The sequence below is a fragment of the Andrena cerasifolii genome, chromosome 10 (genome assembly GCF_050908995.1).
Source record: "Andrena cerasifolii isolate SP2316 chromosome 10, iyAndCera1_principal, whole genome shotgun sequence".
Taxonomy (NCBI): Eukaryota; Metazoa; Arthropoda; class Insecta; order Hymenoptera; family Andrenidae; genus Andrena; species Andrena cerasifolii.
Genome location: NC_135127.1, coordinates 11,951,168 through 11,973,229, shown reverse-complemented (window position 1 = coordinate 11,973,229; position 22,062 = coordinate 11,951,168). Strand labels below are relative to the sequence as shown.

Below are 22,062 nucleotides of genomic sequence, written 5' to 3'. Positions count from 1 at the left end.
AGCGCGCGGCGAGAGTGCGAACGAATCTAATTGACGATTACTCGGGACACTCGCCGTTACGTAACGTTATTCGCGAGTAACTAGTAGTCAAAGATTCGCCCGAGCGTGAATCTAGCGCAACGTTCGATCGCAGTCGAATCGGGCATAACGCGTTCGTGCGATAGGGGTGAGTATTGGGGTGTCGGGACCCGCTCGCACACCTACTCGACTAATTAATTCCGCTTCGTTAGAGAAACCTTAGGCTGCCTCAAGCAGGGTGTAGCGTGCCGTTTCCGGCTAGCCCGTTACCGTCAGGGACGTTAGGCCGATGAATCGGTGCCCGAGAGAAGATTGCCTGTTTCGCACGCGTTAGTTAACTTCTCCGATCACCTCTTTCTCCTCGCGAAGAGGAAAATGTGCGCGTGGGAGCAGCTCTGAATCCCTCGTTCGCTTCGGGAGCAAATGGCCGCGTGCGTATATCGTGCTGTGCCATGCTACTCTCTCGATGGGGAAAAACGTGAGCGAGTTGTTGGCGGAAGGAAATGATACCTAACTGGAATATGTGTGACGGGCCGAGGGATCCATTGGGGAAAAGTAGATACCTATTTAGTTTCGAAGCGCGGCTAGGCGAAGATATCGAGGTCGATCGAAGGATAAAGAATCGCCGACCAATCCCGAGGCTCTGCTTGCTGTTGGATCGGCCTGTGGTACCTTTCGTTCTGCTGTCTGAGCACGGTCTGTTCCCCTTGTGTTTCACCTGGCCGTCCGAGCGGCGCGGCGGCCAACCGTCTCTTCGTGTCCGGTGGAAACGGCCAATCGCGGAAATCCATCGTATCCCCACGATTCCCTTCTGCCGTCCACGCTTCAGAGAGCGCGCCGAGTTTCCTGAACCTGGCCACTCTGTGGCCACACAGAAACGTTGGTAGTCGCGAGTTTAGTGGATCCCCGGCGCTACGTCTCGGTCGTATCCTCTGTTGCGGCTCGCCGAGGATGATCGTCAGCCAGGTAGGGTGCCAGCTTTCTTCTTCTCGCGGCCCTTTTTCTCGCCTCGCATCGAGCAGTTGCAACTGTGGACACCTACCTACTTATGTGCGAAGCCCGGCTCGATCGAAACTACTCACGGCGATCTGACACGTCGCGTCGGCTCGCGAGTTAGAAAGTCTCGGACGGTCGGAAGTTACGACCGTCGCCAGGCGCTATCGTCCACCGTGACCAAGCTTTGTCGAAACACGCGACGCGACTTGGACGGTCCTCGACACTTACGCGATAGTCGGGGATTGCTTTCCGTCCTGGGGGGAAACCCGGGTATCGCGGGATTGTAGATGTCGCGATTAGGGCGTCTCCGCTCTTTCATTTAGCCGGAAGCATTAGACTAGGTATTATAAAAAGGTACCGCGAGGTGGAGCAACTAAAAGCAGGTGTGTGCTGTTTGTTTTCGGACGCGCAGAGCGAAAGCCGGGAGGAGACGCTAACGACGAGCACGTCCGTGGTCAGCTCGCCAAACGCTAAGGGTGCCACCAAGACGAAGAAGAAGAAGATCGAGGGCGTCGCTGGCAACGATGCCTCGCCGAACCTTACACCGCGCACAAAGAAGACCAAGAAGAGCAAGAAGAGCGAGCTCGAGAAGGAGAACATCTCCGTGGTAAGTGGGCGAGAGCCGAGCGTGTTTCTTCATCTTTTACGATCTACAGCCTGCGCAACCTGTGCGGAGGGTAGATTCGCGTTGATCGCGTCGTGTCGCGGCGGTTCGCTATTAGCACGCGGAACTAGTATTTACAATTGGAACAGCTAGCGGGTGGGTGACTAGAATGAAAGGGTACGGGGGTGGGGGGGTCGGGAACGGGAACGGGAGAGCGAAAAACCCGCGTTTCACCGGACGTCGAGCAAAGAGAGGATCGAATCGGGATGGAGAATCCTGCGAGAGGATTCGTCGAGGGGACTCGGCGTAGGCGTACGTACTACGTATAAATATGGTGTGCACGAACCGTTGATACCGTGTTAATTAGCACTTGGAACATCCACCCGGTAGAGGTGATCGTCGCACCACGGAACCCGGAACTCGGTCTTTAATCCTTATTTGCATGCCATCGATTCCTAACAACAGTTTCCAGGCTTCTCACTTTAATTGGCGCTGACAGAGAGAAACGGTACTCCTAGCGACTGTTGCGTTTCCCACCGAGTTTTTGCCGCGTCGCGCCGCCGTCGCTTTTGGGCACTCCACCGCATGGCAATTATTCTTCTCACCAGCATTCCCGAGAGTAGGCAGACTGTTTTTTTTTCTCTTTTTTTTTAACGACGCTCCAATCTCCAAGTACCTGGGTACTTGGTGCGCAAACTGAAACTTATTTCCAAATTAATGCCACACGTCCGCGATGAAATTGCACCCAAGACTTTCGCTAGCCGGTGGACGTGCCGTTATTTGTTGCATGTACAGTGTGCGCGTGTTTGTCTGTTTTGTTAGAACTCTAACTTGCAAGAGTCGAGCATGCACCCCGTCTCCCGGCAGATGCATCTGGATACGATCGATTTCTCGAACGAGGACGATCTGTCGAACGTGAATGTCAAGTCTCTGGTAAGTTTGAGTTTCGGAACGATACTCGGAGCAACGGGAATGGACGAAAGAGAACACGATCCGCATCCTCGCGTTTGCCTTCCGATCGGCACCTTTTTTCTTTTTTTTTTTGTTGCTCGCCTCCACGCGTGTAATCGCTGCAAATCCGCCCTGTTCCATCGCGTTCTCTCGCGAGCCGTGAACGTAAACCATTCAACTTTTCTGTAGTTGGCGGCATCTTTTCGATACGCGAGATATCGCATTCTTCAGCAATCGTTTCGATGCGCAGGCTGACCCATTTTCGTCAAATTTATCCGAGCGAATTTATCGCGGAAAGAAAGGAGAAGGTATCCGTATCTTAATTCTCGTCCAATTCGGATTCGTGGATGGAGATGGGTCAGCCGGCTGGGCTCCACTGTCGCGATCCTTGAGATTCAATCGGTACAAGTCTCTACCATCCAGTCGCATCTGACTACTTAGCTTTGCGCATTGTGTTTTGTGCATGCAGACACAGAATTATGTATCGGAGTCGAATCGCCACGAACAGGAACGGTCGATGAAGGAAAAAATCGCAACCGGCGTGTCGATCAAACAGCTGGTAAGTAAGGCAAGGATGTATGTACTTTTGCGGTTCGCTATAACACGAGTAGGTGATCTCTGGTCGATTTACCTACTTAGGGATTTTTATTCGCGGCCAGCGCGGCGTGTCGATCCACGTATTTATCATACTGGACTATAAATACACGTGGTTGTACGTAGCTACTTCTTTTCACACGCGGGCGTTTATACCAAAGTAGAGCTGCTCCTACGCGACGTCGACGCTGCCTGTCCAAACACTTTTGTCAGTTGTATTTTGTTGTCACTAACAGTGTCGTAGCTTCGGCGACATCTCGAACATGAGCGACGGCGATCAAACGACGTACGGGAAAACGAGTCGCACGATGGAGGCCGAGGAGGTTTGTATAATTTACGTCATCTCGTTCGTTTCCCCCTCCGATTGTCCGGTTATTATTATTTAGTAGTTCGAAACGCGGCCGTTCGAGAATCATTGGGTTGGAGTTGGTCGTCGATGCTTTCTAGTTCTACATAGTTACATACGTATATTAACATTCGAATTCACAGGGCTAACTTAACCCTCGACTCTTGAACCTTGTTCCTGCCGTCCTCTCGATCGCCGATACAGCTGCGATACGAGATACAAGTTGTACTCACGTGTTACTTCTGCACTTGTGCATGTAGGTAGCGATGAATTATTCTAGTAGGCTGGGAGCGTGTTTCCCAGGGATGCCGAATGTGCCGCGTACGTCCGGAACGGCCAAGCTATTAACAAAATTGTCGTTGCATGAGCTAATTAAAGAAATCTCCGTTATTCGCTTTGCGATGCGTTGCGATAGAATTAAAACGGACGGCAGGCAAGTGATTGATCCCGATTATCATAATAGCATACTAATCGCATAACGAGTACGAGCTTTGCGGGCTTTGGGAGGACCTTCGGTTGCCACGAGTGGTTGGATCTTTCCTTGGAATCCGCGACAATTTCAGGGAAGATGGGAATATTCGGCGGACGGGCAAGGTACCGAATAGGAAAATCTCGCAAAGCTCGTCACTCCGCGAATCTGTTCGCAACTCGCCGCTAATCTCAGTTCCCGTTGACGCTCCCGTCACGACGATCGTAGAAAGCAAGGTCGATGGGTGATCTGCGAGTATGCGAGAAGGGTTACTCGAACTTCACCAAAGACGCGCTCGTCTTCGCCGGGGTGTCGGTCAAGGCCCTCGTAAGTACCTTTCGTGAGCCTTTTGGGCAACATTGGAGACGGCTAGAGTACACTCGCGCGAGAACAGTTTGCCGGCCGACGATCGGCTTCCACTTTTCTGCTTCTAAAAGCGCGTCTCGCTCTTGAGTCGCCCACGTCACGAATGCTGTCTCTCCATTTAAGGAGGAGGCCGGACGCCCCGGACGGCTTTGATAATAACCTACTGCTCATTTGCCCCACTTTGTAGCCGCTACCACCGAGAATCGAGGTCTTGCAAGTTTTTTGTCGCGCAGCCACCGTTTATCGCGGTTATCCGGTTAGCGTTTTCGAGTCGGGTGACATAATTCTTCGGCATCGCGGCACTCGGTGAGCCGCCGCGCGATGGCCATCGCAACTTGTTGTTGTTGTTGCTGCTTGGCAATTCCAGCTGTCTCCGATGATTTCCCCTCTCGTTCTTCAACTTTGTCCCCTTCTCTTCTCTTTGACGATACGGCGATTGGCGGAGCTTCGCAGGGCTCACGATCAGACGCGTTATTGCTGTTATTAGATAGGCATCTGGTCGTCGCCAATCGCTGGCTCCTCGAACTCGAGAACGAAGGTAGCACTTGGGAGTATTTATCCAGCACACTAACCCGCAGCCTGTGCTGTTTCTTTCTTTTTGTTCGGTACCCCCCCTGGTCGTGCATGAAACCTTTACCGAAATTTACGAAACCAACCTCCTCGGGACAGAGGGATTCCTACTGTAGTTTGGCAAACTTAACGAGCGAGGGTAAGGACACGGATCGGCCCAAGTTCGAGGTAAGCCCCCGAAGAGATAACCACGATGCGATCCATTCGTACGCAGCCCTTATCTCTCTCGAGTTTTCTTCTCTCTTGGTCGCTTTACTCGCTTACGCTTCGCGCCCTTTGCATCCACCACGTTCTCTCCTCAGCCGAATTCGCAAAAAGCCAACGGCCATTCCATCCCTGGACCTCCACCTCGACTCCCTTGCACAGTGCAAAAAGCAACGGTAGGAAAAACACTCCTCTGCCTGCGTATGAGAATTCCAGCCGATTTTCGCACGCGGTTCTTTTTCTTTCCACCGAACCGAATACGAAAAGAGAAACGCCCACCTACGCACTTTCCGTTTCTCCCGAACGCAACAAAGCACACCGTTTTACGCTCACGCTGGAGAAGCTTAACGCCTCAGGGCTAAAGGAAACAGGCACCCACACATACCTACTACATCACCACCAATCCTCGGTATTTTCTCTCGACAGCGAAGCTGCCAGCTTTCCCGAGCACCGAGCACTCTACGTTTGACGCCTCCACTGTTTGTGTTTACAGAAGTCGAGCTTCAATAAATTCGACGCTCTCAGCAAGAAGACCGTGCTGCATGTGCGCTCGATCGACGCAGGCAAAGTGCAACAGCAGCTCAACGCCGTAAGCACTCTTCCAGATACATACTTAATACCTCGATACTCTCGTCTCGGTTCGTTCGCTGAATCCGTCTAGAGCCGTACCGTTGCCGCGTGTACGGCAAGGCTGAGAAATGAGAAATGCGTCGCGGCAAATGCCTGAACGATTAGAGGAACCGCGGTGGGTCACGCGGCTACGGAATAATGGAATTTGACGGCAGGTGGGTCAGAATGGCGATACGAACGCAAACTGCCGGAGCTGCGGCAAGGTCGTCTTCCAAATGGAACAGACAAAGGCCGAGGGTCTGGTCTGGCACAAGAATTGCTTCCGGTGCGTGCAGTGTAGCAAGCAGCTTAACGTCGACAATTACGAGAGCCACGAGAGCACGCTTTACTGTAAGCCACACTTCAAGGAGCTCTTCCAACCGAAACCGGTTGAAGAGTCCGAGCAGCCTGGTAAGTCGATCGCCACGGTTCGCCCTACACGTAGGCGGAACTCGGCTCGATACATACATACATACATATATATGTAGTACGTTTAGCCTCCTTCTTCTCATCTTCTTCTCATCTTCTTCTGATTCGCGGCGCGGCGCGGAGCAACATGGCGATTTCACCCTCCTCCCCCCACCCCCGTTTTCCCTCCTCTCTGAATTCCGTCCGCTTGGATTTCTCCTCGGTCGCGACATGGCAATCGGTTTCACCACCCACAAAGGCAAACGAAAAGAAATCAGCCTCGCGGACGTCGATGCCGCGACGAAAATAGTGTCAACTCGCACCGGTTCAGACCAACTTGCCTAAGTACTGCTACGCAACTTACTCTGCCTCCCTCGTAACCCCCTCTATTATTATGATTACACCCAAGTACAGACAGATCGTTGTGAACGTCTTGTGAAATCCGTAGTGCGACCCCGAAAGCCGGAGATGATCATTAGGGAGAACGAGCCAAAAGAGTTGCCGCCCGATGTGGTTAGAGGTAAAGTCCGACATCGAACGTAGACGAGTTGATAATAGTATCCTCCAAGAGTGACCTCTAACAGCTGCCTAACCGTTTGCAGAGTGAATCTCTAATACCACTCACCACTCACCATTCACCATTCCACCATTGATGGTCTCACGATTCTCGTTCTCGAATCTCGCATTCGAATATATAAAAAATGCTCTTTCCGCATACGTAACACGTGTTCCACGTATCGTCTCGACTCCTTCGTTCCGCGCGATCCTTTGCTCGTGCTGCTTCTGTCGCGAATAACACGGATTCTCTAACGTCTGGCGATAACCGACAAGAATCATCGTTGCATGCATCAACTTTTACACAATTTTACGCGTGATAAATAAGAATTCTCGTGGACGGCTGGTTGGGTTGGCTACGATATCGAAGGAAAGCGTTGTCCGATATTGCTTGCAGCCTCCGACAAACCGGACCTGGGTCTCGAGGAGCTGTCGAGCCTGAACGTCAAGTCCCGGTTCCAAGTGTTCGAAAAGGCTGGCACGGAAGCGAACGAGATCGAAAGGTCGCCGTCGCAGATCGCGGTAAAAAGGTCTCCCAGCATCCTCAGCAAACTCGCCAAGTGAGTAATCGCATCCTGGTGATTATCGCGTCAGCTGTTTGCGATCGAATCGGTTCCGGTGCCCGCTCTCTCGCCTCTTTCCTCGGCAGTCGTGCAATCCACAGATCGTGCACCGCACAGATTCGTTTCCACTAATCGGGCACACCGCCGAGAAGGACCTCCGACCCGAGGTCTCGGTAATAAAGCCGACCCGAGACCCCACTGACCGCTTCTTTCGGCCTTTGTCGTTGTCGTTGTCCTTTGTCGTCTTCGTCGTCGTTGTGGTTGTCGTCGTCGTTTGTGGTTGTCCTTGTCGTCATCATCGTCCTGATCGTGAAGGAACTTTCGAGAAACGGGAATTCCATAGGACCCAGGGGTAGTGTTGGCCATCCGATACTTGTCGCGTGACTGGATGGCGCATGTGCCAGGCAAGACTCGCCGATGTAAAAGAGTCGAGCGAGACTAACGCCACACGCCGATGGTATTCGGTTAATCAGCAGTTTTCTTCCGCCTCGTCGGCTGCAGCTAGAGAAAACGGCAAAGCCAACTTGCCCGTCTTTCCTTCTGTTTTGTCCAGATTCCAAGCCAAGGGCATGGATATCGGTGTGGCGGACGAGTCTCTGAATGGAATCCCTTACGAAGAGTCGAGCGAGAGCGAGGAGGAGGAAGAGACGGAGGAGGCAGAGGGTGAGAGCAGAAAAACCTTGCCGCTCTTTATCTTTCGAGCATTCCCACTTCCCTTCAACCTTCAGTCTCCCGTAGAAATTCAAAGGGAAAGCATAAAAGTGCTCCTAACTCGAGGCTTTCCTTCGCGTTCTGTGCGTTCCAGAGCTAGACAGCGAGATCGTGAAGGCGAAACGCGCGACGCGCGAACGTCCGATAAGCTTCAGCAAGATGGACGACATAAAGAACCGATGGGAGACGACCAGCCAGCAGGGAAGGCGCGAGGTTCAACGCGAGGCCAGGAAAGAAGAGATTGCTGGCATTCGTTCGCGACTCTTCATGGTAACACCCGCCTTCATTTTCCAGCTGGTTCCACCAAGCTTTTGCCGATATCTAGCTCTTTCTTTTCCCAATTCCTTGCAACCGATCCAGGAGCAAACGCACTAACCGACGATCGACTCCTGTTGCAGGGCAAGCAGGGTAAAATGAAGGAGATGTATCAGCAGGCGGTAGCTGGAAGCGAGCGGGTGACAAAGATCAATGCGGCCGAAGAGATACAGCACTCCGCGACCCACGCCCGTTCCATCAAGGAACGATTCGAGCGGGGCGAACCTATCGCCGTTTCCGACGACGAGACAGACAGCAAACCGAAACCGGAGAAGGCTGACGAAGAAGTAATCGCGGCAGGTGCGCTCCGCTTTCCCAGCGGCTTAGGGGTTGTACCTTGTGTACCTAGTTCCAGAACAATTCGATCCAATTAATTGGACGATTCTGTGACGAGCTATTACACACGTGTCATATCGTACGCATACCTCCGCCAATCACGCGAGTAGAGAGATAGACTTGCGAGTTGTAACTAGGTCCAGCAGTGATGTTGCATCGCTAATCAGGCCCTAGTTGCTAGTTCTTACAATTAGTTACAATTAGCGTCTATCGACGGGTCGAACGTGGAGCGTTGCCTTACGGTTGCGATACATTACTCGATTGAATGTTGGACAGGAATCAGCAGAAAGTCTCGATCGATGTTCCTGGAATTGGACGCCTCAGCGGCGAAAACTGGGCGACCGGTCACCCCTGTGAACCCGAAGACGCCTGCAGAAACGCCGCGACGCGCGAGAGACGTAAGTTTCCAACTGTTTCCCTACCTAGATGTAAAAGAACCAGACACAAAAGCTATATGCATAGCAGGTTTCTCATTGTCAGTGGGTTGGGGCTGGGGTTGGGGTTGGGGTTCATGTGTCAGGGTGGTATTGGAGGGTCGTTTCTCGAGAATCGAATCGTTAATCGTTGGAAACCTGTGCGCACAAGGCATTCATGGGACGTCAAGTGTCGGACGATGTGGTGCGCAGCTCGGACACGGCCGAGGAGGTTCACGGCGAGACCTCGGACATTTCGAACAAATTCAAATTTTTTGAGTCCTACAAGGAACCGGAAAAACAACGAAAGCAGTTCCGTATTACCCCTCCGCGCGACGGTCAAGTCAAGGTTGGAAATTCATCCGAGTGTATCGTTTCAAGGATTGCAACTGTGTCGCTTCCCTTTATTCCAACAGTTAACCGGTGGAAAACTAACAAGCTGATTTCTAATACAATTCCTACTGTTTGCGATGCAACGTTTCCGCGTGGTTTTTACTTTGCCTAACGTCGTGGAGCTCCCGCCACGTTTACTGCATGGACTGATAATTTGATATCTAATAAGGGAACCGTCGACACATCGGCCTGACCAAGTTAATGCTACTGCTAATGCTAATGCTAACGCAACGACCGGTGTCTCGTGGAAGCTCTGAAAAGCTCGCGAAACGCGCAGTGCCAGTTGATTCCGTGTCCTTGAACCCCTGTCGAGTGGTCAGCAGCCATACTTACTTTTACCGTTAGTATTCCCCGATCCTTCCCTTGCGCATTGGCGAGGAGAGCAGGCCTTGCAGCCAAGCAAACCATCGTGTGGCTCGGTGTGGCTGAGTGTGGCTTCTCCCAGTAACTCACCAGGGGGAACAGTAAGAGCTGCGCGTCCGCCTCGTGTGAACGCCGAACGGCATAGCAACCGTCGTCGACTCGACAGAGTGCCAGTTCAGTGCAGTTCAGCCTTTGCCGCCTTTGCACCGCGCCGGCCCCACGAAACGCGCTACGCTCCTTCTTCACGGATCCGCCTCCATAGTCCACACCGCATACCCCTTTCTTGCCTCCTCCCATCTCCTTACGCCAGTGAATATCAATTGTGTCTCGCGATCCAAGGGCATCGAGAACAACAGAGTGAGTAGAAGAACCGATTCATGGCCAAAGGGCTAAATTTTTGGACGAAACGGGTCCACTTCCATTTCCTCGCAATCCTCGCCTTTCGATCGCAAAATATCAAATCCCCCGAGTCTTGATTCGTCAGTTTCCTGAGAGGTGAGCTAGGCAAAGCGCGGTTCGTAGTCGCTAAGTAGGTGTACCTGCGAGTATTCGGGAATAATGTAAATACGAGTGTTCGGTTTGTGCTGGAAATGTCGGGAGAATAGTTCTAATCGGCGTAGAAAATTCACCGGCATAGAAACTTATTGTCACAGTAACGGACGGGGCAGCGTTGTCGATACGTGTGTATATTCGAAGCGTAACATACGCGCTTTCTTTTCGACGAAAGCCGTCGCGTCTCGCCGCGTCGAGTCGATCGATTTGCACACGAAAAACTTTCTTCTTTCTTTCGGCGCGTGTCTCGTACTTTTACCCGAGGCGCGAGCAACCCATTAGCGATTATGACCTTAAAATCTGCACTAGAAACGAAAGGCGAGATAAATCCTGCTCTCCTGCGCGATAACTTGCCTCTTCTCAAAATCAAAACCGGCGAAACGTGATTAATAAAGATTCGTACGGGCAACTGGGACTGTGTAATTAGCTTTCTCTCGGCGCAAACGTATAAATATCCCCGAGATGATTTCAAAGTGAAACGGAGGCAGAGTCGACGCAGAGCCGAGCGGTATCGAAAGAATTTGGCCAGTAAGGTTTTCGTAGCACAGTGGAACGCACCGACCGCAGGTACCTAATATCGTAAAACAGTTATTCCGTAAATTCCGTTCGGCTTACCTGCTTCTCGGGTACGAGCCCAGTAGACTGTAGAGGACGCAACAGGCGGCGCCGCGTATGTATGCAAGTAAAAGCAGCCGAGCTGACTCATCACCGGGCGAGCAGCGATTCGTTCGAAGGAGCCACCTTTACCTTTTTATTTCTTCTCTTGTCCGATCATCGCGCTTTCGGGCTCAAGAATCCGCTCGCGCTTGAAGCAGCTCAGAAATCCCACCGGGCAATTAAAGCCGGCGTATTCGCCTATCTCAGGATTTCGAAGCAACATTCTTCGATGAGATTACTGAAAACGGAAACGGAAACGGTGAGCCGCTTGTTCTCGCACGTTTCTTTCATTGTGCACGCGCCCAGGACTTTGACGGTTTGACCTACTTGCCTATTTCTCGTTACCTTAAACGCGTCTCGAGCATCGGGACAAAAATCGTGGCAAAGTAAACACGCGGAGCTTTGGGGCAGTTCGGGCTCGTACGGAATACGGAATATCCCTCGTTTCGTTCGGTCGCCGGTTGCCGTTGATCCCATTGACGAGTGCGTCCCGTCTAAAACGCAACACGGTAGGAGGTAGTACGTAGGTAGAGTGCCGAGTGCTTTACGTTAGTGCTCCCCGCGTTAACGTGCTTGTACACACGTAGGAGACCGACTATAATAGGTACTTGTATGGTTTCGGCAGATGGACTCCCCGGAACGTGAAATATACCGCGATCCAGACGTGGTCAGAGCCGACGACAGGGCCGACAAAGTAGTGCACACGGACACCGCCAGGAAGATGCTCTCGATCTTTAGGCAAATGGAGGAGAACGCGAGCAAGAAGGAGGTTCCGAATGGGCCGAAACCTCTGAAACGCTTCACTCCGCCGCCAGAGGACAAATACGCGAAACCGACAGCGTCCGACTCCGAGGAGGACGAGGAGGAAGAAGGAGACGAGACGGAAGGCGAGGACAGCGGGGAGGAGAGAGACCCCAACTACGTCAGAGCTTCGGATAAGGTTAGTTTCTGCCTGATCGGCCGGTTCTGCAGTTGCTCGCTAGCATACTTGCGCCATACGCATGATACTTCGATAATTCTCCGTTCCCGCTCGCGCGTTGGCGACACTGCGCAAAATCTACCATAATAAAACGGTAGAAAAGAAAGATGCTAGATTGACGAATGATGTACAGTGGCTCAAATTAATACTCGGACACTTTTTAAAATCGCATAACTTTTTTAGAATTGGTCCAAACAACTTGAGTTTTTTTGAGAAGCTAGAAGGATTAGTTTGCTAACTGACGCGTTTCGTCGTTTTGAAACAAAATGTATTCGGTTGGAATAGCGAGGAGAATAGTAAAGGTCGATTTTTGAACTTTTTTTTGCGAGCTTGTAATGAAAATTCAAAAACCCCGTTTGTAGATTGCAGTAAGTTGTATACGTGCCTAAAATTTCATGAAAATCGGTTAACGTTGCTCCGAGCTACAAACGTTTAAAGATCGCAGAATAAGGTCGAGAATCGCTGATTTCGGGAATTTTCGCTATTCTCGACCTTATTCTGCGATCTTTAAACGTTTGTAGCTCGGAGAAACGTTAACCGATTTTCATGAAATTTTAGGCACGTATACAACTTACTGCAATCTACAAACGGTTTTTCTTTTAATTTTCATTACAAGCTCACGAAAAAAAGTTTAAAAATCGACCTTTACTATTCTTTTCGCTATTCCAACCGAATACATTTTTTTCTTCAAAACGACGAAACGCGTCAGTTAGCAAACTAATCCTTCTAGCTTCTCAAAAAAAAACTCAAGTTGTTTGGACCAATTCTAAAAAAGTTATGCGATTTTAAAAAGTGTCCGAGTATTAATTTGAGCCACTGTACATCGTACATACCTACCGCCAGGTGGAGGACGAATTCTTAAAGCAAGCTCAACACGCGGCGCGTGCAAAGAGCTTGTGCGCGAAATTCGAGCACTGGGAGGAGACGGACGGGAAGACGGCGACGGCGAGCAGCCAGCACATCGCCGAGATGGAAATCGCCCAGAGCACTGGCGAGCAACCGAGCATAGAATCCGCGAGCAGTCTCCGAGCTCGCTTCGAGTCGCTTGGCTCCCAGCAAACCGAATCACCCCGTACAGCCAAGGTTAAGGTGAATCGATTCGTGGTGAGTACTCTTCCATGCAAACTTTCTTCCCTCCCATTCATCTACTCCTCGTCCCCCTAACTCATCCATCGAGATCGAAATCGAAATCGACACTCACCTGGAGCTCGTTTCTTCTCGTTGTTTGCGTGGTTTCTCGCCGTCTTTTAGCGCGGAGCGTGTCTCGGTTTTCGCATGGTGTGTGTGCGTGTTTTGTTTTTTCTCATCCCGTTGTCACACTCTCCGCTTTTCGTTTCCCCCTACACGTGTGTATGGAATGCTTGCGTGCGCGCGTGTGCGTGTGCCTCCTAAAAGCACGATTAATCTCGATGTTACCCAGCGAGCAGATAAATGTTGCCTTGGCGTCCGCCGTGCAAACTTTGCACCGTATCCAGGCCACTTGTGTTTAGTAGCGAGTACTTGATATCATTTGGTTTTCTATTCTCGCGTCTCAGCAATTTCGTACGGTTCGTTGTACTTGTATGCACGCACTTGTAAGTTGCACGCTCAAAGGACCTCTCGCGGATCTTGATGCAACAATACGTAGTATGTACAGTATTTCCTCGTTAGCGACTCGATTTTGTGTACACGATACCGACTCTTCGCTGTCCCCACGACTTTTGTCTCACTCTTGCCCGGCGAAAGCTGGAGCGAGATGGAACGGGAGCGAGCGAGAGGCACTGAAAGCGAGCGAGGACGGTACGAGACCGACGACGCGTTGATGTTTTGTCTCGCTCCGTCTTTCGGACGCCTGACATTCTGTCCTTTGCGCTTGCGACCATCGCGCACGCTCGCCGCGCACGCAGTGTTCCATCTCGCTCCCCCCTCCGGCCAGAAAGAAGCGAGAAACGAACACTCGGAATTAGGGTTCTGTTCGCGATACCGACTCAACGCCGGTCCCGACCAGCGAGTCGCTAACGAGACAATACTGTACCTACTGAATGGGGCAGAGCGCTATTTGCCCAGCGCGGGATAATTCTTTGATCGTGCACGGTACCTACCGAACGCAACGTGTTTCAGTTTCGTTTTGACAATCGGTACCCGAGTAGTTGACAGCAGTGTGCGTACTAACCAGGGGGGCCAAGCTTCCCTCTTACGAAAGTTGAAGCAGAGTTTGTAGCGCCTCCTACCAATGAGGTGCGTACTAAACTGTGAATGTGTGAATTGGTGTGAATCGGGACGTATGCGTATGTGTATACGTGTAATGCACCGTTTACTTTAAAACCTGTCCACGGATCGTCGCGCCAGCGACACGTATGCAGCAGATAGAAGGATAAACATTGAAATTGAATATTTCTTCTTTTCTTAGGAAAAGAAAATATATTCAATTGCTTTGTATATCCTTCTATCTGCTGCATACGCGTCACTGACGCGACAATCCATGGTCAGACGGCCTTAGAAAGGGTAAACCAGGGAAAGTGAGGACACTTCCTCGTGTCTGCGCCAAACATTTCTAAATGACGACGGTCGTCATGGTAACATTTCACCAACGTCGAAAGGTTGTGTGTCGTGCTCACTGATACACGTAGGTATGTGTGTGTGATGTACCTAGCGCCTCCTACCAATGCGGTGCTAACTAAACGGGAAAACTTCAGCCAAACAAAGACGGCTTGGTCCCCCTGGTACTAACGCGGAATAACGCGCACGTAGACCTGCAGCTGGCCGACCTGACGAGCCCAGCAAGACTGTTTGGTAATCGCACACGCTCCAGTTACACAGCATGACTAGTTAGCGCGATTCCCGTAACCGTAATCCGTTCCGATTGCCTCGCATTTTCGGCTTGCGACTCACGGCTGCAAAAGCGTTGGCCAGCTTCACTTTGCCTCGGAACAACGATCCAGTGATATATTCTCTGTTGAACGTGAACAGTAAACGACGCGGGGAACGGAGGATCCGAGGGTCAAGAACGCGAATAGAACGGCCCATCGAAGAGGAGTGACGGATCGGAGAAAGGACGTGCTCGTGCGCGTGCTCGTGCTCGCGCACCCACGCAAGTACATACACTTAACGAGAACACGGAATGGTTGGAATTTTGCTCTTCGAAGGAACGACAGCCAATCGGGAGCCGATGCTTCGTTGTCCGGATCCATTCTACGGTCCTCGCACAAATTTTTCAAAGTCTTCTCCGTCGAGCGTTCCGTTAGCGAATCTAGCGTAGATCGGATTCGCTGTATACCTAAATTGCATACCCATATGTACGGGCAAACAGCCGAAGCTGGATACGTCAAGCGCTTTTCTCTCAAGACTGCGTAGACACTGTAGACACTTATTGTTTAGCCATTAGTGGATACGTTCTACGGATCAAACGATGGAATTGAGACTCTCGTTCTAGTTACTAGTACCTACTCGAGCGTCGCGACAGTTGCGCAGACTCCGTGCATAGCCCGATCGAAATCGGTGCCCAGATTTCTCGATGGTTTCTATATCCGCCGCTTCGACGTATGTATCTTCGCAAACGAACCTATTTAACAAGCCTGAGAAGGCTAAGAATCGTTCTCACGCTCCCGCTAATTCGCTTCTTGCCTGTCTTCTTTTACACGAAAACATTTGTATCTCTCACGTTTCCCGATGGATATGTGTACGTATGTGTGGACGGATGGATGTGCGCATGCATGTATGTATACGGGAGTTTGTACGACGCCTCGTTTCAAGTATAAAGTGCCAAACCGTTGAGACTTGACCGTCAGACACGTCTGTGGAGAAGTAAGAGGAGCCTCGAGTCGCAGCTTTGTCCAGCGTTTCCGAAGCGTTTGTTTTACAGGTTTGATAGAACGGTAGGTAGGAGTTTTGCCGCACGCACGTCTGCCGGGAGAGACGATTCGAATCGAATAGCGACGGAGGAACAGCAAGAAGGATCAACGAACGAGTCGAGGGTGAATTAGAATACGTAGCTGTCTAGATTACGAGGCCTCGCCTGGATCCATTGTCGCGTAGAACTCGTCCAACCTTTGTACAACACCGGTCTACTCGATAGTATCGCAGTATCTTTTCTACCAAAGAAACTATTTATATTAGAGAAACAGAGAAAAAAAACACGAATTACTACTTAGGACGATCAGTCGGGGATGAATCGCGCTACGAACGAGAGTGTCGGGAATGAGGAGTAAAAGGGGCCCAGAGAAATCGATCAACGCTCGTTCTCGAGCTCCTTGTCGTATGTATTGTATAATCCAGCCAGTGAATTGAACAGTTGGAAAGTCTTTGTTCCTTACGCGGGAAATAAGCCAGTGTCGAGTCTGCGTTCGAGACCAGCACAGTGAATAGGCTTTTTATAATTTTTATAACGTTTGGTGGATAAGCGATACAAGGGAGCTTCGTCGTAATCCTTAGAGTTAAAGTCCTTCGCGGTGGCATCGGGCCAAACAGAGCAAGGACGGCTATTGATTCCTTCGTCCGTCGCGCGGAGCCGACGCAGGCCCACGGTACGCATACACCTACACTTACACGCGCGCGCGCGCGCGCAACACACACACACGACACACACACATTTATCATTGGTACAGAAGAACGGCATCAATCCCCTGAACCGTTTAGATGATCGCACCGCGTTAGGACGAGATCGAGCATACCCTGAAATCTGTTTCGATCGTGCCGGTGAACCAAGGCGAGATGTAGAGAAAGCAAGGGAAACGATTTCAGGGCATGGCGAGATGGTTCTTGAGTCGACCGACTACTTACAATTAGGGAGGTGCAAGGTTTAGAGGCATTAGTAATTTTTTTAATGAGAAATTCAAGTATATATAGGGAGGACAAGATCGAAAAGTGTAGATGGAAAACCGACGAAAAGCTTTTCTTTAATCAATGGAATTCAGTGCAATAATTTTAAGGAAACATTGTTATTAACACGACGTGAACGTGAACGTAAACGCGATTGTTTGTTGTTAATTAGCGAGAGGAGTATTTATATTTGCGAGCAATTAATTTATAAACCGACCGCTTAATTGGCGGCCTGCTCCGCAATGATTTTACCGTAGGGCGTAGACAGATTCGTTGCGTCTTAGACCGTATAATTTTTTAGAGACCCATGATACCTTTTGTTTTATATCGTTTACCTATCACGTGTAACGATTTATTACCATCATATTGCAAACGATAAATAAAAACGCACATCCTGATGGAATATAAAATGCCAGCGAGTAGATATCAGGCATAACACCTCCTCTTTCAAAGCGTCAGCGCGTCGAAAATATCCCTGGTCGAAAGGAGAACGGCACAAGGCTTGCCCCGTTCGCGCGTCACCTAGACCGTTGCTCATCTCCTCCTCGTCATCTCCGCCCTTCACCTTTTATCCCGCCATTTTCTCTTGATCAATGATTTTACTTTCTTCCAAACGAAACCAACGATACAGGAGATTCAGGCGAGCTGCACGGACGTGTGCGAGAGCTGCGAAAAGAAAGTGTACCCCCTAGAAAAGGTCGAGACGAATAACAAAATCTTTCACAAACAGTGCTTCCGGTGTCTGCAGTGCAATTGCGTGCTAAGGTAACGTTTGCAACCTCTCCTAAACAACGAATACCGTAACAGATTTCTTCGTCTTCTTTTGCTCCAGTTCTGTTTCTCTTTCTCCTTCCCCTCTCTCTCTCTCTCTCTCTATTTAGGATCGTTATCGCTGCTTCCCATCGATCGAGTAAATAAATAAATCGGTATTCCCCAAACAGGATGGACACGTTCACCTTGAACAACGGTAAACTCTACTGCATCCCGCACTTCAAGCAGCTGTTCATCACGCGAGGCAACTACGACGAAGGGTTCGGCGTCGACCCGCACAGGAACAAGTGGTCGACAGCTACCAGCAACGCGACGAGTTCGGCGCCGATCGCGGTCTCGAACGGTGATCTCTGACTTGTCGCCTACCCGTTACTCGTATCATAATTAAGGGAAAGAAACGTGACGTGACGTGTCGTGTCGTGCCGGGTTGTGCCGTGTCGTGTCGCGCCGCATCGGCTCTGCGTACCTATGTATATGTTCGGCCAGTGAGCGGAGTGAGCTCCGATTTTGGTCGGGAAGCCGAGAAACCCGTGGAAATTCTTCTAGTTCTCCAAAGACGAAAACCCGGGCCTATCGCGAATCGTTTAGTCCCCTCTTGTTCCGCTCCTACGGAAAGCGTCGATCAGCAATCGATGAGAAAGACTCGCGACGAAAGCTTCATCCTCTGCCCTGCTCCTTGCTCTCCTGTCATTTTATTTTAAGTATTTTATTCTATACCTCTAGACCCTATTGTCAACGCCCTATTATAAATTTCGCTTAAATCTTTGTTGTTATTATTATTATTATTATTATTCGCATCGACATCACTATTATTATAATTTTTTACTTGTATAACTCTTGATATTATTTTATTACATGTGTTGTATAATACAGAATTTCATTGCGCTTTATAAACCTCTGTGCAGCAATTATTCTCTTTTTATCGCGAGACCAACATGAAAATTGAAGGTCGCTAAACTTGAATGTTTTGTTTTGAGACTTTTCGAGTTTCGCCAACAAGTTGGTGAATTTCTGGAGATGGCGAGACGGTCGCTTCGGTCGCCTATCTCCGTAATCCACGCGCATATTCCTTCCGTTTTATTTAGCCTCTTCGCTCGACTATCTCGAATCGCGTCGCGATTAGATCGGTATCTCACGGTACATGTATGGCTGGTAATTGGTTCAATGTTGAAACGGTGCGAGGCACGGGCCGAAAAAGACGAGATTAGTATATCTACCGTTTCGGGTCTAGTGACAATAAGTACGCTCCCTAGTGACTTTGTTCGCGTCAAGGTTGGACCAAAAAATTGCCAACATCATCGAGCACTTCCGCCTTATCAGTTTTAAGTGTAAGTTTAAGTTTGTACGTGCTCGAATATCTACGTAGGTCGGTCGTCGACCTGACCCGGTCGATCGTTGTTTCACGTTTAAGGGGTTTTATGTCTACCTGTGAGGTCTGAAAAAGCATGTATTTTCGGACCTTGCAGACAGGCATAACCCCTTAATTGTAAGAGCCGTAGATAAGTATTGTAGACCGCAAATGTTAGCACTCTGTCCGCCACGCGTAACACGTCACACATTCCAGATGGAGATCTGCATCGACTGCCTGGAGTCAGCGAGGAACGCGATCGAGGGTGGAGCAACGAGACTCGAAGTCTGCTCTGCCCTTTCCGAGGGTGGCTTAACTCCCACCCCTGGCCTGGTACAAACGGTTAAAAGCTTCTCGGCTCTGCCCATCTACGCGATGCTTCGACTGCGTCCCGGTAACTTCGTGTACACCGAGGAGGAGATGGACGTGATGCTACATGATCTGAGGATCCTCAAGGATCACGGTGTCGATGGTTTCGCCTTTGGCGCGTTAACGTCCAACGGCGAAATCAACGTAACATTCTGCAAATACGTACTCTCAGCCGCTCACCCTTTGCCGCTCACTTTCCATCGTGCTTTCGACGAGGTCGACGACCCTTTAAGCTCCTTGGAAACCCTAATTGATCTCGGCTTCGAGAGAATCCTAACTTCTGGCCAGAAGGACACTGCCGAGGAAGGACTGCCGTTGATATGCAAGCTCGTTCAAGCGGCACGGAACAGAATCGTTATCATGCCAGGCTCTGGTATCGCTGAGCATAATATTTCCAAGGTGAAAGCGATATCCGGGGCGAAGGAGTTTCACGCGTCTGCCAAGAAGAAGGTGCCGACTTCTGGCGGGACGAACAGAGTCAAGATTGGCCATAGTAAAGAGAATTGTATCATGGTCACTGACAGCGAGTTAGTTCGAGAAATGCTTCGAATTATTACATAGCTACGCACGTACGATGAATCGAGCAGTGGACGAGCATTACTTAAGGGGAGGTTCCGGTCTAAATGTCGATTTTTTTTTTATTTCATTTTTCGAATGTTCAACATTTTAGGAATACGTGTTTAGAAGGATTTTTTGAAATTCGTAAAATTCTCGAAGTTATAGGCATTTGAATAGCCGCAAATTCATGGGCAACCCCCGGCCACTCGGCGCTCACGTAAAACTTTAAACGCGTTTTTCTCGAAACAGTGTTCTCAAAACGGTGGGACCTGTATCTCCAAAAGTTATTATCCGATTCGACTGAATTTTTTTTTATTTTGAAGAATATACTTTTGACTAGGGGAGATACCAAAAAATATACAAAAAATTGAAAATTTATAATTTTCAAAGCCGTTGAAAGGGTGAAAAATATAGGGGAAAAGTGATTTCAAACTTCAAGTGTCGTTATTTTCTAAAAAAATGTTATTTTGTAATTTTTCTGGTTTCCCCCCTAGCCAGAAGTATATTCTTCAAAATAAAAAAAGTTTCAGTCGAATCGGATAATAACTTTTGGAGATATAGATCCCACCAATTTGGATGAATTTTTTGACGCCTTGACTTTAACGACTCCCCAGTGTCGTCTGCAATGATTAATTATAAAACAAAAAGCATATTTCTATAATTTAAGACATCCTTAATACAATGCAAAAAGTCCCAGTAAATTATATACAGTAGTTTTCCTTTAATTAATTCCTAAAGATCACCTATTTTTTTGGGCTCCTGACCGGAAGGTCCCCTTAAGTAGCTTCCACCTAATCGCAATATTCGCATTCGCCAATCAATAGTTAAGGACCCGATTATTCTGGCAAAAGCTAATACACATACCGATTATGATCGTGCCTACTGCCTACAATGTGGGTAGCCTTCTGTTTGCGCGATCATTATTATTAATAAAGTAAGAAAAAGGGGGAAAAATTAACTTTCTTGTCACGATCACTATGACAGATCTACCCACGGTGCCTCGTGCATCTCGGTTTCTATTACAATAATCACAATCTTGCCGCGTTAAGGTTAAAAAAATTCGTTATTGCACCTGCGAGTGAAGTTGGTCGTCATAGTCGCCAGTGAACAGAGTGCGTATCTATGTATGTACCTGCGAGAATAGAAGGACGGGCGAAACAAAGCAGAATCACACGGATTATAATTGACGATTAGATGCGTGCCTGATGAAATTCTAATTGGTAAGTGGTAGGTGCGTGTAAATGGGATACCCGTTACGTGCTAGAAATCATGCATGAGGGAGGATTGCCTATTCCGTGGCACAAAAAATAAAGAACAATCGTTGGATGATTCAGAACCGCGATGACAACCTAGCAGCCCCCTTATTGGCATTCCGGGAACACACGTTCCCCGAAATCCTTTCAACCTCGCTCGCATTCCTATCCCGTCCGCCGCGATGAAAAAACAAAAACTTGCATGCCGGCCCATCAACGAAAAGAAGAAAACAATAAGTAGGATTCTTGGAAACCTATATCTCGGCTGCTGCGACACACTTTGGCGGGTGAGGAAAAATGGTTCGGCCGGTACGATCTGGTACAGAAGTAAGTATACGTAGCAAGTTAGATAGCGAACGTGTCGCAAGAATTTCGCGGCGAATATCTATCCGACCAATTTGGAATTGCAAAGGTTTGCGCAATGATGGGTCAGCGCAACAGTCCCATAAGGTGTACATATGTACCACTAGGTCCTTAGTTACTACTTAACTACTTAGGTGGGGGCCCTCGCACACGGAAGATGAAGTCTGCCTCAGCCGTTCGTACTTTCCTTTTGCGCCACAGGTCTCTACGAGGAAAAGTGCAGTGTACACAATACACGCGCACTTGGATCCGTTCGAATCGAAAGCTGCTTAGAACGTATGCTACGGCCGAGGAGCAAATCCTGCATACACGTAGGTACTATGTCCACGTATATGTAAATCCGTGAGAACTGGAATCCACCGATGTGTTCTATCCGTGTGCAGTTGCGAGAGAAGCATTGATTGTGTGGTGTCCATGCGTTTGCATGTGCTCGCACTTCGCAGGCACTGACGTCGCATTGCGTCGCGCGTCCACGAGCAGCAATTCAAAACTATTGCTACAGATGGAGATAATTGCGTGGATAATTTCTTAATCGAGATTTCGCAAATCATTTTCTTGGGTAAATTTTAATGTTACTTGTACGCGCAGCACGCTTTAGTTCTCCTGTAAAGAGGACGATGCGAGCCTTTGA

The 22,062-nt window shown here is 49.4% G+C and overlaps 2 protein-coding genes and 1 long non-coding RNA gene across 6 annotated transcripts in view; 2 read left to right on the top strand and 1 right to left on the bottom strand.

Moving 5' to 3' along the window:
- Window positions 1–18,434, top strand: part of LOC143374242 (uncharacterized) — a 42,814-nt gene extending 24,380 nt beyond the window's left edge. The window contains exons 3-21 of one of the 4 annotated variants that reach the window (XM_076822210.1): window positions 1,427–1,621; window positions 2,441–2,551; window positions 3,039–3,128; window positions 3,400–3,486; window positions 4,207–4,305; window positions 5,014–5,082; window positions 5,612–5,707; window positions 5,904–6,138; window positions 6,584–6,655; window positions 7,088–7,250; window positions 7,807–7,916; window positions 8,059–8,234; window positions 8,363–8,579; window positions 8,892–9,013; window positions 9,201–9,377; window positions 11,619–11,933; window positions 12,816–13,076; window positions 17,401–17,534; window positions 17,711–18,434. In XM_076822210.1, the coding sequence (XP_076678325.1) occupies window positions 1,427–1,621; window positions 2,441–2,551; window positions 3,039–3,128; window positions 3,400–3,486; window positions 4,207–4,305; window positions 5,014–5,082; window positions 5,612–5,707; window positions 5,904–6,138; window positions 6,584–6,655; window positions 7,088–7,250; window positions 7,807–7,916; window positions 8,059–8,234; window positions 8,363–8,579; window positions 8,892–9,013; window positions 9,201–9,377; window positions 11,619–11,933; window positions 12,816–13,076; window positions 17,401–17,534; window positions 17,711–17,894 (2,913 nt within the window). In that variant the 3' untranslated portion in view covers window positions 17,895–18,434. Of the gene's footprint in view, window positions 1–1,426; window positions 1,622–2,440; window positions 2,552–3,038; window positions 3,129–3,399; window positions 3,487–4,206; window positions 4,306–5,013; window positions 5,083–5,611; window positions 5,708–5,903; window positions 6,139–6,583; window positions 6,656–7,087; window positions 7,251–7,806; window positions 7,917–8,058; window positions 8,235–8,362; window positions 8,580–8,891; window positions 9,014–9,200; window positions 9,378–11,618; window positions 11,934–12,815; window positions 13,077–14,921; window positions 15,259–17,400; window positions 17,535–17,710 lie in introns of those variants that run through there. The other 3 variants (XM_076822211.1, XM_076822212.1, XM_076822213.1) reach the window with 3 other exon arrangements.
- On the bottom strand, window positions 12,949–17,193 carry LOC143374274 (uncharacterized). The gene is made up of 3 exons (XR_013086633.1): window positions 16,524–17,193; window positions 14,930–16,491; window positions 12,949–13,085 (listed from the first exon to the last, which is right to left on the bottom strand). It is a non-coding gene; the product is annotated as an uncharacterized LOC143374274 (long non-coding RNA).
- Window positions 18,435–19,104: 670 nt separating the features above from the next.
- LOC143374207 (copper homeostasis protein cutC homolog) lies at window positions 19,105–19,818 on the top strand. The gene has a single exon (XM_076822142.1). It carries the CDS (start codon window positions 19,105–19,107, stop codon window positions 19,816–19,818), a length of 714 nt encoding a protein of 237 aa, XP_076678257.1.
- The last annotated feature ends 2,244 nt before the right edge of the window (window positions 19,819–22,062 follow it).

What these genes read in the sequence shown, in the direction of transcription:
- LOC143374207 (XM_076822142.1), top strand. Translation starts at nt 19,105, where the DNA reads ATGGAGATCTGCATCGACTGCCTGGAGTCAGCGAGGAACGCGATCGAG.